Genomic DNA, 15,335 nt, shown 5'->3' on the forward strand with positions numbered 1-15,335 from the left:
ACGCAGTGAATAACGAACACTTAACCTTACTATGTGGGAGGATTCATTTTGGACGCATTTTTTAGGATTTTTTTTTTTATCAATTCTATTTAAAAAAGCACACACGCTGCTGTTTGAGACACAAAACAAAACAAAGTCTTACTTTCACCTTCGCCATGACTTCATTTACTATACAGTGAATACTTCTCTCTCCACAGAACGTTCCCATGGGTGTCTGAGTAACGAACAGCTCATTCGCCAGCCACCTTTCTTTCTTTTTTAATTCTATTTTTTCGCCTCATCTCTGTGTCACTCTTTCTCTCTCTCTCTCAGCCTCTTTCTACATCTCCTTTATTCTCTTCCTCATTCTGTTTGGGCAGACATCCAAGGCAGATCGTTGCTCTCAGGATTTCATTAAAAGACTGTTGATGGAGCACTCTCCCCATCCTAAGTAAATGTGCTCAAGTCCATTTGAGTGTGCATTGTTTGGAAATGGATTACTGAAGTTGGAGGAGTAAAAAAAAAGGAGAAGTGGGAAGGGGGGGGGTTACATATTTGACTTCCAGATGAAGGACAAAGTTGAATCACTGAATAGCTTTTGTGAAAAACAAAACCAATGGCCAACTGGAGTATATTCATGACTTTAATCATAGTTATAGTTCATCAAGAATATTTGCTACAGATTTGACTTCATTCTGCAGCAGCATGATTGTGACTGTCTACATGGCGGCATGTGGCCCATTGTTGGACACAAAGCCTTCAGGACGACTCGACAGGTGTTTTATATCCTCACTATGTTTAGCAATGTCTACACTGACATTACTCGGCCAGGGGACCACAGCAGACACCACTGTGTGCATTTACCTGACGCACACATGTTCCCCCTCAATCTTTCAGACCCAGCCGTCAAACAGAATGCACTTGTATCGCTGCACCACCGCTTAACCCGACAATCCCAGCACATCAACGTCGCAGTCACACTCCAGACGTAGCGCCGGCTGCCAAAAACTGGTCACAACATGTCACAACCAGGTGGAACCAGTCACAAACTGCGATCTCGTTCCTGTGATAGAGGATACAGGATAGATCCATCCAGTGTATCTAGTGTCAAATAGAAATTCACAAAATCTTGTGCATATTAGTACTACAGGTTGACAGAAGAGTATGTACCCAATGTGAAAATCACAATAAGATTATGTTGATCTACTCTCAGAAAGGCAGAGTTATCATCCCATCTTAACACTTTCAGCGTTATTATTCCCAATTGTATTAGAAAATGTACAAAGTAAAATGCCAGCACTGAAAGAAGCTGTCTTCTGGATTGGTGCTTGATGGAGTCAGGTCAACTATGGTATGAGTTGGGTATAAATATGTGATTTTATTTATTTAACAGGCATTTATTTATTTAGTTAGTTAGTTCGTTTTTTGGCTGTTTTTTTTTTATTTTATTTTTTATTAAAATTTAATGCAATGTATGTTTCTTCAACCACTGGACAAAACATCCAATCTACAGAAAAATGTCAGCAGTCATCTCAATACCATGAGAACCCGCAGGCAATGTCAAAGCAAAGGGCTGTGATGAGTGAATGTTTAGTTACAGGCATGTGGGTAGGGTCTTAACTGTCTGTCTGTGCGTGTGTGTGTGTGTGTCTCACAGCCTCACGAGTAAAGCAGAAATTCTCCCTTAAGAGGATGGAGCTTTTGGATATTGTGTGTGCTTTTATAGGTGTGGGTTCTAGAAACTAGTAAAACACAGTATGCAAATGTGAGAAACTTTATTTCTCATTGTAGCTCATTTATTTTAGGCTTTCATGCTATCATGAATGTATTTTTCACTGTGACATTTATTGAACCACAAAAAAAAAATAAACCCACAGTGTTTCTGGGGGCGAAACGGCGCTATCATCCACTGTATTTTTTAACAAGGGTTTCACTTGGTGTCATTAATGATTTCTGCCCTTAAGGTCTAGACGTTCTGCAGCTGCACTGGCTGTGCTTCATTCTGGTTTTATCTGCACAAATTCAACACAAATTCCAAGGTTTATTTGCAGAGATATTCGCGTGAATTCTGTTTTACTTCAAGGCAAACACAAAACAGCTTGTTCCTTTTTTCAGTCACCGGCAATACACACTATCCGAAGTGCTCTCCCCATGCTTCGAGGCTTCACAAAACACCCCTGCCTCTGTGTTGACATCAAGTCTGTTTTAATTCCCATCATCTCCTCTACTACTCCCAGCTCATTCCATGTGGTATTAATGCTCATTTTGCAGGAAAAGCAGAGAGGAAAACAGCGCCACTGCTTTTTTTTTATTACCATGTTTCGCCTCCTCCCCTGTATGCATGAGCTGTTCAGCACTTCATGTCATTAAAGCAGGATTTTGCTTGAGCTATCACTGGCCCACAGCAGTAATTACTAAAGGTTTGCATAGCTGCGTCTGACACACCCGCCTTGGAAGTCTCGGGCACACAGGGAGCTTCTTGTAAAGCCGGTATCTTTGCTCAGGCCATTTCAGTGACACTCTGTTCATATCCCAACAGGGTCCTGGGGCGTGAGACTAGATCAGCAAAGCCAAGAAGGGAGTAAGCAAGTAATGATAAAGAGAGGCTGTACATCACATTTTCCTCGGAGCATTTTCTTTTTTTTATTTTGCCGCTTTTCATCCTTTGTATGTTCATCCAAACATAATAACTTACTTGAAGCATCGCCTCCGACAGTGTGATGGATGAAGAGGAAGGGGGGAGGGAGGGGTGACCGTTTTATATTTTTGCAGAGCTGACATTTGGCTTGTATCTGTATATACTGTTGCTCCCAGACAAAAGGAGGGATGAGAGAAAGTGTCTTGGGGTCCCAGTGTAGATGATTCAGATATGAACTAGTCTGACGCATGAGAACAGCACTGGGGCAAAGATGGATAGACTTTATTGGACTATTGATCCCTCCTTCTCCATATTTCTCTCGTGTTCACTTGTTTTCTCGATTTGTTCCGCCACTGTCTATTTCTCTTAGCGTTTCCTCCATTTCTCCACTGGCTGGTGCGCTCAATGAGAGATGAGTGTTGTGCCTCTGCGTCTCAGAGTGTCCTGACAGCAGTCTCCATTCCGGGTCAGATGTTAAACCTCTCTTTGGGGTCTGAAGCCTCTGAAAGGTCAAACCCTGAAGGGTTGCTCATTAACGAACTCAGCCTCTCCACCTCTGCACTGACACACAGCGCTGACCTGTGAAACCTACAAACTGAACACACTCCCTCTCTCACAGAAAGCAGAGAGGTGATATTCTTGCAGCATTTCAAACATTAGGCTGCAGTATAGAAAGACATAGAACAGCCATTTTCACCGTCCTCTCACATATCACTTGTTTCTCTCTCGGTGTGATTTCATCAGCCTGGTTTGATTTGCACTCATAACCACCTGAATGGAAACACAAAAAATTAGAAAAATTGCATTTTTACGTGTGAGGGAGTAGGAAAAGTTAGTGCAATGGAAAGCGTTTCAGTGAATAAAAGAGAAGACGTTTATTAATCAGCTTCCGTAGTTCACTCAACTAGAAAAATAGCCGATACAGTGGCTGGGCGAGAGGAAACCACACCAAGTGTTTGTCCAGTAAAATGTGTCCATATTTTGACAGCTATTAGAGCTCTGTATTTACATGAGGTTGCACCTTGTTTTCCCTTCTGTAATGAGACAGACTTTTGCTCCACCTACTGCTTATCCCCATGAACTAACTCCCGATACTTGCTTTACAGCAGTTGATGAAATTATAAACAAATCGGCTTTTATTTTTTGTTCTGCCATAATTGAAAATGAATTACACAAATCTATCACGGTTGGTGTAGTGGTTAGCACTCTTGCCTTTGCAGCAAAAAGACCCAGGTTTGGGATCAGGTAAATTGGACCATAGGTGTGAATGTGAGAGTGAATGGTTGTTTGTCTCTATGTGGCCCTGTGATGGACTGGCGACCTGTCAGCTGAGATTGGCACATGTGGAGGATGAAGTGGTAGATGATGACTTCCCTTTCCCTTTCTCACTCTAAGAAAGTGAGCAGGGAGCAGGGTGGTCTATGTTGGTTTGGGGGATTGTTTCCGACAGCAGCTTATCTGCAAATGCTCAGGTTCTGCTAATTGGCATTATTAAACTGGGGTTGAGCTCAACTAAGATACAAAAGTGGATGCTGTAGGGGATGTGGGACACGCACAGGGATTTATATGTGTCTGTTTATGTCGGTGCCTGCGCATATGTTACCAAGTTTGTCTGTATGTGTGCGCAAGTGTGTGTGTGTGTGTGTGTGTAGAATTTTAAACTAGCAGCTGTCAATTTCAATCAACAGTGCGCGTGGCATGCCTGAGGCCTAGGTATCCCAATTACAAGCAGACACGGTCGAAGTACTCGCAGAATCCCAGGCCTATCTTCACTTATTCAAACAGGGCTGTAGGAGAGGAGACACTAAATGTAACACCGGTCGACATGTGAAGGGCAAACGCTGTTGAGAGCTGCTGCTGAGACGGAGGCAGAATCTCGTATATGTGTTGTTTGCAGGACACTGGACGGATGACGGACCAAAGAGTAAAATGGGTATCGGAAAAGAAAATATGACAACAAACTGTTCTATATCCCAGAAATGACTCTTCTTGCCCTCTGCCCCTTCTCTCTTTCTCTCTTCAGGGTGGGAAGATCCCAGTGAGGTGGACAGCACCAGAGGCCATCGCTTACAGAAAGTTCACCTCGGCTAGTGACGTGTGGAGCTATGGCATTGTCATGTGGGAAGTGATGTCATTTGGAGAGAGGCCTTACTGGGACATGTCCAACCAAGATGTAGGTGCACAGACACATTGAAAAGATTGGTATTTAAACACAAACACAATTGCCTGACAAGGGTGCTGTAATACAATGTTGGGGCTGGGACATCACGTAGGATGTAATCCAGGTTCTGTCAGTTGTGGAGAGAAAGGGCAAATGTATTTGATGGTACAAGCAGAAACGTGATATTTAAATATACGAAGGTGTTGACTTTTTTATTTGTACCCGCTACTGCAGCATGGAGTTACCACTGACGTCGTTTTTTTTCCGCCAGGGAGTTCAAGTAACTGTTTCATGAGTTCTTTAGGAAAGATCATAAAAAGGCACGTTTAAGTCAGGCTTTATCACTTTTCTCCTCAGTTTTCATGCAATAAAAAAAGTGGTTGAATTTGAATAAACTGCCTCATTAATAGTTGCTATATAGATGTAGTTGCATTGCCCTTTCACCACATTGATACACAAGTGAGGATAACAAGTAAAAGTTCAAAGGTATTTTTATGACCCGAGGGTAAGGTCTAGAGGGGCTGTTCTTCACACTATAGAGAGGAGGACATATCAATTCGGAACACAAGACAAATGACCATACTAACAATGTGGAAAATTAAACTGGATTCAATGAAACTGTAAAGGAGAGGCATTATTTCAAAGCAGACATTAAAATACAACATTTCTTTCTCCACCAGTAGGACTGGGTCTTCCTAACAGCCACATGTCTTTACATAAGTTATTTAAGTTCTCTCACAATATGAATGAATCAACCTCAGGATTTTGTGCCTTCCCTCCAAGAGGCATGCAGTCATCTGCAAGAGTGTCTTGTTAGTGCAATCAATTTGTGTATAAGGAAGAATCTCCATCTGTGAGTGCTGCGAGACAAACATCCCTATGTTCACGTAAATGACTGATCGCTCAGTGATTGTACGTTGAATGATAGCAGATACAAGAAGGTAGGCGAAAGCAGTAGTTTTATTTGTTTCTTTAAATACTCACGCACCAATCATTCGTACATTGATTTTTCACTAAATACCTCTTGAAGCACGTGAGAGATCCTTGAGGAAAATGTAATACTCAGGGTCTGGCAATCCTATAAAAGGTTTAAGAGAAACTCCCGCATGCGACGCCAACTCCTGGTAAACTTTGCGTATATGACCAAGTGATTAAAACGCTCCAGCTGTGTGCCAGCTCATAAAAACATTCATCACTTCAAAACACTCAAATTCTGGCTGACTTAGGACGAGAGATCATATAAAACAACAGTAAGAAATAAAAACGCACCATCCCCCTTTATGGACAACTCACAAGAGTGGACGCTGTAATAAATCACACATTGTTTATCAGTGGCCATCGCTTAGCATCATCACTGGAGATGTCCTTGAGTCCTGACTTTGAAAGCAGTCTCACACTGTCCCTTTTTCTTTTCCTGGCTGGCGTTTGAGAGCAATGAATGATTGCTGAGAACTCTGCTGTGTTCCCCGTGTCTGTTTGGATAAAGTCCACACACACACACAGTCGCACAACCATTGGATATTGTCCCATTGTATGAGGTCTATCTCCCGAAGCTTTTATGCTGAGACAACTAGCCAGCCATCGGGCCTCTATGGACCCCACTCCACAAGGAGCATCCAACCCAGCAGATGTTGCCTCAGTGGGCCAGCAGCAAACACTGCCTGTTGGGACTAATACAGGGAAGAGGGCTGGCACCACTCAGCATGTCCGGCTGCTCACTACACACACACACACACACACACACACACACACACACAGTTCCATATGCACCATTCATCATGATTCTGCTGAGGTGCACTTAACTCTTGAGTGGAGTTGCCAACCTACAGAGCAGGCTCTATTTTTTTTAATGATAGTTTCTTTTATATTTGAAATCGCACCAGACCCTTATCTCACAGCTCTGCATTTCTCTGAAAAGCTGACACACACACACACTCAGACTGTGGGGATATGCGGATACAGTTTACACGGGTTAGAGATGGGCAGCTGCTTTTTGAAAAAGAACCCCAATTAAGTGTGGGGAGCTCCAACTCGTCTCTTTCTTGCAACACGAGTCAATCAAAAAGAAATAAAAGAGTGAAATAGCAACCTGTTCTCCTTGGAAAAGGAACACCATTGAGTCACATCTTTATACCGTATTAAGCAAGGCTGCATGAATATCTTATACAAGCCACGGAATCCTTTCATCTCTGTTTTACAATATATCACTGTATTATAACCATCCATCATTTCTAATATCTTAGTGATGTTAGATATGTATATGTTGCATGACTCGTGTGACATCAGCTCTGTTGACAGAAATTAAACATAATGAATCTATTACCCAGGTCCCAGTATATACAGTATATATAGTAATTACTAGTTCTTTCCTACTCCTTCTTTATTAGGTGATCAATGCAATTGAGCAGGACTACCGTCTGCCTCCGCCCATGGACTGCCCCAGTGCCCTGCACCAGCTGATGCTGGACTGTTGGCAGAAGGACCGCAACGTACGACCCCGCTTCACTGACATCGTCAGCACTCTGGACAAGATGATCCGCAACCCCAACAGCCTCAAAGCTGTAGCCAACATCCCTGCAGTGTGAGTTAAAAAACACATTTTCAACTTCTGACACAACTCAAACTTGCATTCACACTTTAAGTGGACGTAACGCGCGCACACACGAGCATCCTGTTTGCGTATATACGCTATTTACACATGCAGTCTGCAGCCAGCGTGCACACACTTGATAGCTCCTCTCAGAAGATCGTTTCCCTATCATACGCTACCCCCACTCCCTCATGTTAGCTTTAAAAAGTTATTCATTCAAATATTTGCACTATTGTGCCAGTTTTGCACACCTTGTTTTGCACAGTTTCTTTCACCATTGCTCAGGAATTCTCTCGTGGTCAGATCGGATGCGAAATGCGAGCACCAGGTTTGTCAAAGGCGCTTCTTTTGGCCGTGTTTATTTTTGGGATTGCTGCCATTCTGAAAGGTGGAATTGTGGGCCTGTGTGACCTTGAGTTTGTGCACTGGAGCTGGCTCCTTGTCATGGTATCCTCCTGTATTCACCTCGGTTTACTGCTCCATTGCTGCGATAGTATTGGTCTGCGAATGAGTGGTCACTGAAGCCAAGTGAGTTAAGTTTATCCCTCCTTAAATAAGAGATTGTCTGCTCTTTCTGAACTTTTACTATTGATATACAGTTGCTTTGATCGATAGTACAGGTCTGAATACTTTCTAAAGCCAACAATACACACACACACATACACAATTTCTACTTCTTGCGTCGCTTCACACAAACACCCACACAAACTCTCGTGCTGTCCAAATCCCCTTGCTTCATATATTGCTTCAAAGTGCTGCGCAATATCTCCGTTTACCCGCTTCTCTTCTTTCTCTGTCCCCCTCCAGGCCTTCTCAGCCACTGTTGGACAGATCCATACCTGACTTCAACACCTTCAGCTCAGTAGAGGACTGGCTCACTGCCATAAAGATGAGCCAGTACAGAGACAACTTCCTCAACTCAGGCTTTACCTCCCTGCAGCTGGTGGCTCAAATGACCTCAGAGTGAGTTCAGCTACATCATGTGCAAGCGATTTGCCAAACCCATGTTCACTTGATGTGCACTTGTAAAAAAAAAAATAAAATAAAAATGACTCCACATCAAGTGCATGTATTTTTGGAACGAATGTGCTTGAATGGTTGCATTGAAATAAAGTATTCAAACATGACTTAGTATATCAGACGCAGAGAGTGTTTCCAACTCTTCTTTTCAAGTGTCACAATATAATAATCATTTGGAATAATAATTCCAATAAAGTATTCCAAAGGTTAGGTGGTGAGTCAGTAACTCTCACATAGATGCAAACGTTGCACTCTCTTTAATTTATCGTGTTAGTGTAGAAATGTATTTAGAAGTGTAAAATCATTCCAATATATTTTATTAAAAATGTTTGCATGGGGCTTGGTGGCATTAATTCAGTCTTTCTTTTGTAAATGTGTTTTTTCATTCATTCTTAAGACGTGCTTTCATATATACTAATATAAGGAGTGTAAATACATGTCACATTCAAATGATCTCTTCCAGCTTGACAATGATGATCTCTCTCCTACTCTCTTTCTCTTTAGAGATCTGCTGAGAATAGGCGTGACCTTGGCAGGCCACCAGAAGAAGATACTCAGTAATATCCAGTCCATGAGGGTGCAGATGAGCCAGGCACCCATCACGATGGCATGACTACAGGAGGCGCTGTGCCAGGGAACGGGCAGCATTCGCAGGACCAACAACAGTGGCAGCCCTCGAATGACCCCCACTTCACTGGAACGCGCCAGAGTCGAGACTATTGTCTTAATCTAATTCACTACCATGACAACAGGAGACCAGGGTCTACACTACCACATTGTTCACAGCTATCACTCTTCATGTAATGTACACAAGGAGTTCAGGGTCCAGACTCGATACTGTTTATCTACTCACCCACAAAAGGAGGGTAGACGTCATCTGCTCTGGTTAACAGCCGTCCGTTCGTGTCATCATGAACCAAAATAACCCCAACAATCAGACATCGACACAGGGAAACCTCTCGCAGTCCATGAGTATAATGATATTGTACTTCTATAGTATTTGGACTAGAAGATGTTAAAATTGTAAAGAGAGAGACACTTTGAAGCAATGTGTGAACTGTGATATATATATTTTTTTTTTATCCATGCCGTTGTGTGCAATGAAGATGCCTTGACCTGGCCAAGAATAAGTACCAGAGGAAAAAAGCAATTACCAGTAGGAATAACTGGAGGACGAACAATACAGGGATGTACAGTGGAGCGCCATCTTTCACGTCACATTTTGCTTGTTTAAAGAACTTGTTAATGTAATGATCAAAATTCGAGAGCTTAGTTATACGTTGGTCTTCGACTGTCTGTTTTTTTTTGTTTTTTTTTTGTTGTTTGTTTTTATCATCATTATAGCAAGATGCAGTCCAGTGGTATTTTAACTTGAACACTACCTGTGGAGTCCTGGGTGGAAGGCCTTGCCAAAGGACTTCTCAGCCAGCCCCACCCAGATTCAGAGAATATAAATATGTTTATCTCTTGCTAAATATGATTATATCTGTCATAGTAAACCTTCATATTGAAGGTGATATGTATGAATATGTATGTATAGAACTCTCTGCTTGCATTTTTGGCAAAAAAAAACACGTTTGTTGATTAGATTGCAATAGACACATGCGATGTGTAGATTCCTGCGCTGCCCCGGTTCCCTTCAGATGACAAAATGAGATGAAAATGGACAAAGACAATCCTGACTGAACCTGAAGTGAGGAAACTTGTAAAAGGAATCGTGGGTGAACAATTGGTATTGTAGATCTATATGAAATTAACTGTAGGCTTTAAATAATTGACAGAATATCCATTTATTGGAGATCATGTTAAATGTGGGTGTACACATGCTGTTTCTTGCTGGTGAGCACTTACTTGTACAGATATGATTTATGTTTTTACTTTGTTTTTTGTTCGGGCTGGGAGTGTTCAGCACCACGCGGGGGGGGGTGGAAACTCGGCACAGCGGCCAGCTCGCATCTACGGTGAGTACACGCTAATGACAAGGAAAACACTACTTAACGTCAAATTTCTCTATTTATGTCCTTGATTTTATTTCAAATCCAGTTAGTCATTTTCTCGAGTATAGCAAAGTAAGTACTTCGCACGACCGCATGGTTAAGATGCACGGGAGAGTAGTTGATGAAGTCGCTGGGAACCGAGTGGATCCGAACCACTTCGGTACACGGTGAAGATGAACATCTGGCCAGAGGTTTGCCAGCAGACGTAAGATGCCAGTTTGATGAACGCACAAACTTAAACAGCCCACACAGGCACGCTGCTCAAAGTGAAGCCCAGACTGCTGCAGCTAAGCTGCCGAGTAAATCAATACGCTGTCACTATATGCTGCTGCCATATGGGCGGGCAGGTTGAGAGCACACTGTCCGTGATGCCAAAGGTCTCATGCATGTATGTGCCCTGCACGAATGGGTGCTACGGAGCGTACACTTTGCTGACTGAGATGTTTACATACTGTGGACTGTCTGTGTATGAAATCACACTGCAGTATTTTTGAATTATTTGTCCATCTTGCGGGTCACTTGCTTCAGTCTCAGGCTTTCAGAAAGCAGTAAAGTGTTGTAACATACCATAAATCAAGTGAAGTGTTCATTAAATACTACAGAAATTAAGAGCAAAACTGACCTTAATGTTCACAGACGACACACAGACGAGGCCGTGTGTCAGAGGCAGTCTCATAGGAAGTCTCTTCGCTCACACACAATTATCGTGAGCTATTAGCATCAATTCTTTGCAGTAGCCGTGACCCTGCTCAAATCCCTTTTGGCCCTATTTGAAGGCATGAGTGACGAGAGTTCTAACCACTTTGCATCCAAAATTAGAAATTGATGGCAGCCCTATTAGCAGATTATTAAGTATACTCGCCACCCTCAAGTCATCCTGCTCCTCCTCTGTCTGTCCTGCCCTCTCCTGGCTACTCCAGCTGGCTGGCAGGTCTCCAACTCATTTATCCTGGGTGTAACCAAGCTGTCCTGGGCAAGGGTTGGACTTGGCGGAGCCAGGACCACTCTGAGAAATGGTTGGCTCCATGGTCCAGTGGTCCAGGCAGGGGTCAACATCTGTCGGGACCCCTTTCTGAGGGTTTCTGATCAGCCATGGGGGGGGATGGGGACTGATGAGACCATTGAAAAACAAGCACGCACACACAGAGTAACCCTTAATTATGCTATTTTCCTGTCTGGTTTCCAGACTGATGTTTGTTAGAGAGGGTGTGTGCAGATATGATAAAGATATCCGTATCAGTTTACAGGAAGTAGAGATGGCTAGAAGAGAGTCATCTCACTTTTTGTCTTACAGTGTGGTTTATTTGGCGAGGTCGCTTTCATCATAAAAATCTGAATTTCTTTTAGTCTGTTCATATACTGTAGTCGAGCAACTGGACAGTCTCATGAACAAAATCAGTTGCTTTTTCAATTCAATTGTCAAAGTTATTGATTTAGCAAGTATTCCCAAATAGAATCACATGCTACTCGACACTTTCACTGAAGCCCGTGATTCAATTTGAATGCATCAGTCCCCTATTCAGCTCAGCCTTATGTATTTGCTTTTCAAACAAAGAGCCCGTGAATGAGGTGATAGAATTTATTCATTATGCAACAGTGTAATACTGTTTTTCCCCATTTGTTCTGTTTGTCTATCTAAATATCTGACTATAATGACACTTCAGGGTGATGAATGGAGAGGTGGTGCATCATCCTTCCCTGAAAGCTGTTTCATACAGAAGCCATTCATCACACACAGATACAAAGCACAAGGAGAGAGCTTATTAAATGTTTCATGGTGCTGTAAGTGTCTGAGAAGTGACCAATGATCCTTTTAGTAGCTGATTTCATGCTTGTCATTTACAGGTTAGAGCGGCAGAAGCTGTACTCGCCCTAAAAATGATCCGACGTGACTTTCTGCAAAACTATACTTATAAAACTGATACGTTCTATTGTTGTTTTTTTTCCCCCCTCTGTTTCAGGATGCAGGCTTGCAGATGTACACACATATATAAACAGCATTCACACATGCACACACGCACATAGTGGGCACCGTCAGCCGCCGATGAAGAGGAAGACGAAGATGAAATGGGACCGTCCCAAAATACCAGTCACAACCTCCCACTGTGGTACACAAATGTGGAGCTGAATGTCTTTTGTTTGTTTGTTTGTTTTTGTTTAATTGTCTGTGTGTGAGACTGACTGGGCGTGTGTGTGTGTGTCTGTGTGCATAGCAGGCACATTAGTGTGTACAGACATATACTGTACGTGTGCATAGGTACATTGTTTAAGTGTGTGAATGTTTTTTTTTGTTTTTGTTTCTGTATAGGTACCACTTGTAAATTGTGACACGTGTCAAGAGTTTGTAAACTGTAACTTTCTGAGAACTATTGTACTAAAATGCACCCAATAAAAGTCAAAAAAACAAGTGAATCCTGTTTGCGTTCCCGATGAGTGAAGAAAGCAGTGGGGTCGGGGTTAATGACCAGTAACACCACTGTCAGCACTGTGCGTAGATGTGACATCTAATGCTGAGGGCATAAATACGTCATTCTTTTTTCTTTTTTTTGTCAATGCCCGTCTGGCTGACAGCACGTTTAAACCCATCAGCCACTAATAAAGCAGCCGACATTGGTATTACGCACAAATGCAAATAAATGATTCTCAAACTAGTGGAAATGATCTTTCCATCAAAACTCTTCTCTGCGTCTCCAACACATACAGAACAAATGGTCTCTTAATTGATGTTTGCCAGAGACTTTTGTAACACTTCAAACTTTGAAAAGTGTGTTGCACAGTAATGATATGGTTAATGAGATGAGTCAAACGATATGTATCCGACCCACAGTGTTTCTCCATCACTGTCATTTAGATTTAATTGATATCCAGCTCCACTGCCCGTGTAAAATCTGTTTTTGTGTGTGTTTTTTAGTAATTGTTGGTTTGGTGTGTTTGAGTGCTCATTACTACTATTACGCAGCAGAATTCAGTGACATTTTTCATATTTGTGTATGGTAGCTTGACACCTGTCATGTTTGAAATCAATCGGACCATCAGTCGAGAGATATGCGAATAACAGTCAGACACACAGTTACTTTTTACCCGCGGGTGCTTATCCTCTCACGTAGCCCACAGTGCTGTGTGAGTGAGAGGGGGAGTGGCTACAGTAGAGCGGCGAAAGCCAATGTGTCTTCTTTTACCGATATATTTAATATTTAATGATATCTTTTGCATTGCTTCTCCAAACAACCTGTCAAGTTTGAAATAACAACTTGACAGAGAGAGATGAGAGATAATTGCGAATAACAGACAGACGGACGTTCCTGGAATTTATAGATGTCAGTTTTCTTTCTTGTCCTTTTTGAGTATGTTCGATCCATTCCTTAACAAAATGGCATGAGACATTCATGTGTTTCTTTGTCAATTACCATGTTAAATGAAAATTCTGAAGATGTGAAATCATGTGAAACCCCAGAACATAGTTATTTCTACTGTGACACTGCAGCAGCTGCAACGACTGAAGTTTGGGACTGAAGCCATGCGTGGACAGATTTTATGCAAATCCCCAGGTCGGCCAAGAAATTGTTTGCAAGCCACATGGAGGTTAAACTGTGAACTACACCTAAACCCTTCATTATAGTCAACAGGCTGACCTTATGGTTTCACTTCCATACTTGTCACGCCACACATTTTTTCCCTGTGTAACAAAGAAGCAACAATGCAGGTGCTGTCGATCACTGTCAGCAGGCAGTTAAATATCGTAAGAATGGTATAATATAGATATTCTGCACTCTGCTAAGAGTATGTGATCCCTTTCTTACACCTTTATCTAGATCTGTTGATTAAGCACCTTCATCAGAGCTATTAGAGGATGGTGTTGACTTGGAGTACTGCATTACCCTGACAGCTGATTTGTGTCTGTATGTTTGTAAATGTCAAAGAAGAGAAACAACATGAGATACACGGACTGAAACTGACAGAAAGCCCATAGATGAGTCGAAAGAGCGTTCTTTTAAAGGCACGCTCGCATGTGCAAGAGGGTGTTTATCATTGACGATGTGTCAGTTCATTTTATTTCACATTAAAGTCACAGGAAGTTGGAAAAAGCTACTCCTCAGCAGCAGATCTTCACCTTGATCAATATTCCTTGAGCAATCACCTGTGAGAAAGGGGATTGGTGCACAGCAGGAAACTCCTGAAGAGAGCCAGGGAAAGAGTTGGTGAAATTGCAATCCATCTGGAGTGTGAAAGTACAAAACTCGGAGAGAATACTGAGCAGAGGAGAGTTGGGGGAAATAATGAACTCACGACCACGGCACAGAGATGATGAAACAAAGACAAAGTCCTGGCAGGAAGAGAGAGGGATGGTCAAACCAAATATGCATTTCTCAAATCGTTGTCCGAGCTCTTGGTATCTGGACTTGCAATGCCTGTGTGCGTGTGACCATTCCTAAGGAACATTTGTTTAGCAAAACACTGGGAACATGTCTGGAGTTATGTTAATCTCCAACAGCTCCTCTTGTGAGACGGTCTGAGGCCTCAATCAAATCTCGGCTGTTGCTGGCTGCGGGGCCTTAGTAAGCTGTCTGCATACTTAGAGGGATCTGGGAAGCTTCAGGAAACCCCAGAGCACAAATTGCTGTAGGAAACCAAAGTCTGAATATGGTTTGCAAGCTCAGTGGAGGCCGGCTTTTTTTGTTGTACATCATTTTGGGAATAATGAAATAACGCTTAACAGTTGATTTTTATGTAAGAGGAAAACGCACTCACAGATCATTTAGATCAATGTAAAAAACACTGGATGGAATTCATTCAAAAGATGCTTCCTCATCAGCTCATAGTAGCATGGTGTGGGCGGGCCAAACCGGAATCCCCCATAGATGTGTAATTAAGTTGATATTCAGTGATTTCAATCATTTCAATCATCCATCCACCTTCTACCGCTTTATCCTCCGCATGAGGGTCGTGGGG

At 42.4% G+C, this 15,335-nt stretch overlaps 1 protein-coding gene across 3 annotated transcripts in view; it reads left to right on the forward strand.

Annotated features, from left to right (window-relative positions):
• LOC122772432 (ephrin type-B receptor 1-B) overlaps positions 1 to 12,797 on the forward strand; it is a 142,019-nt gene extending 129,222 nt beyond the window's left edge. For 2 of the 3 annotated variants that reach the window (XM_044030487.1, XM_044030504.1), the window contains exons 13-17: positions 4,641 to 4,790; positions 7,166 to 7,359; positions 8,176 to 8,331; positions 8,893 to 10,349; positions 12,347 to 12,797. In XM_044030487.1, coding sequence (XP_043886422.1) covers positions 4,641 to 4,790; positions 7,166 to 7,359; positions 8,176 to 8,331; positions 8,893 to 9,001 — 609 coding nt within the window. In that variant the 3' untranslated portion in view covers positions 9,002 to 10,349; positions 12,347 to 12,797. The remainder of the gene's footprint in view (positions 1 to 4,640; positions 4,791 to 7,165; positions 7,360 to 8,175; positions 8,332 to 8,892; positions 10,350 to 12,346) is intronic. The other variant, XM_044030496.1, reaches the window with a different exon arrangement.
• The last annotated feature ends 2,538 nt before the right edge of the window (positions 12,798 to 15,335 follow it).

Source organism: Solea senegalensis, linkage group LG1 (assembly GCF_019176455.1).
Source record: "Solea senegalensis isolate Sse05_10M linkage group LG1, IFAPA_SoseM_1, whole genome shotgun sequence".
Lineage (NCBI taxonomy): Eukaryota > Metazoa > Chordata > Actinopteri > Pleuronectiformes > Soleidae > Solea > Solea senegalensis.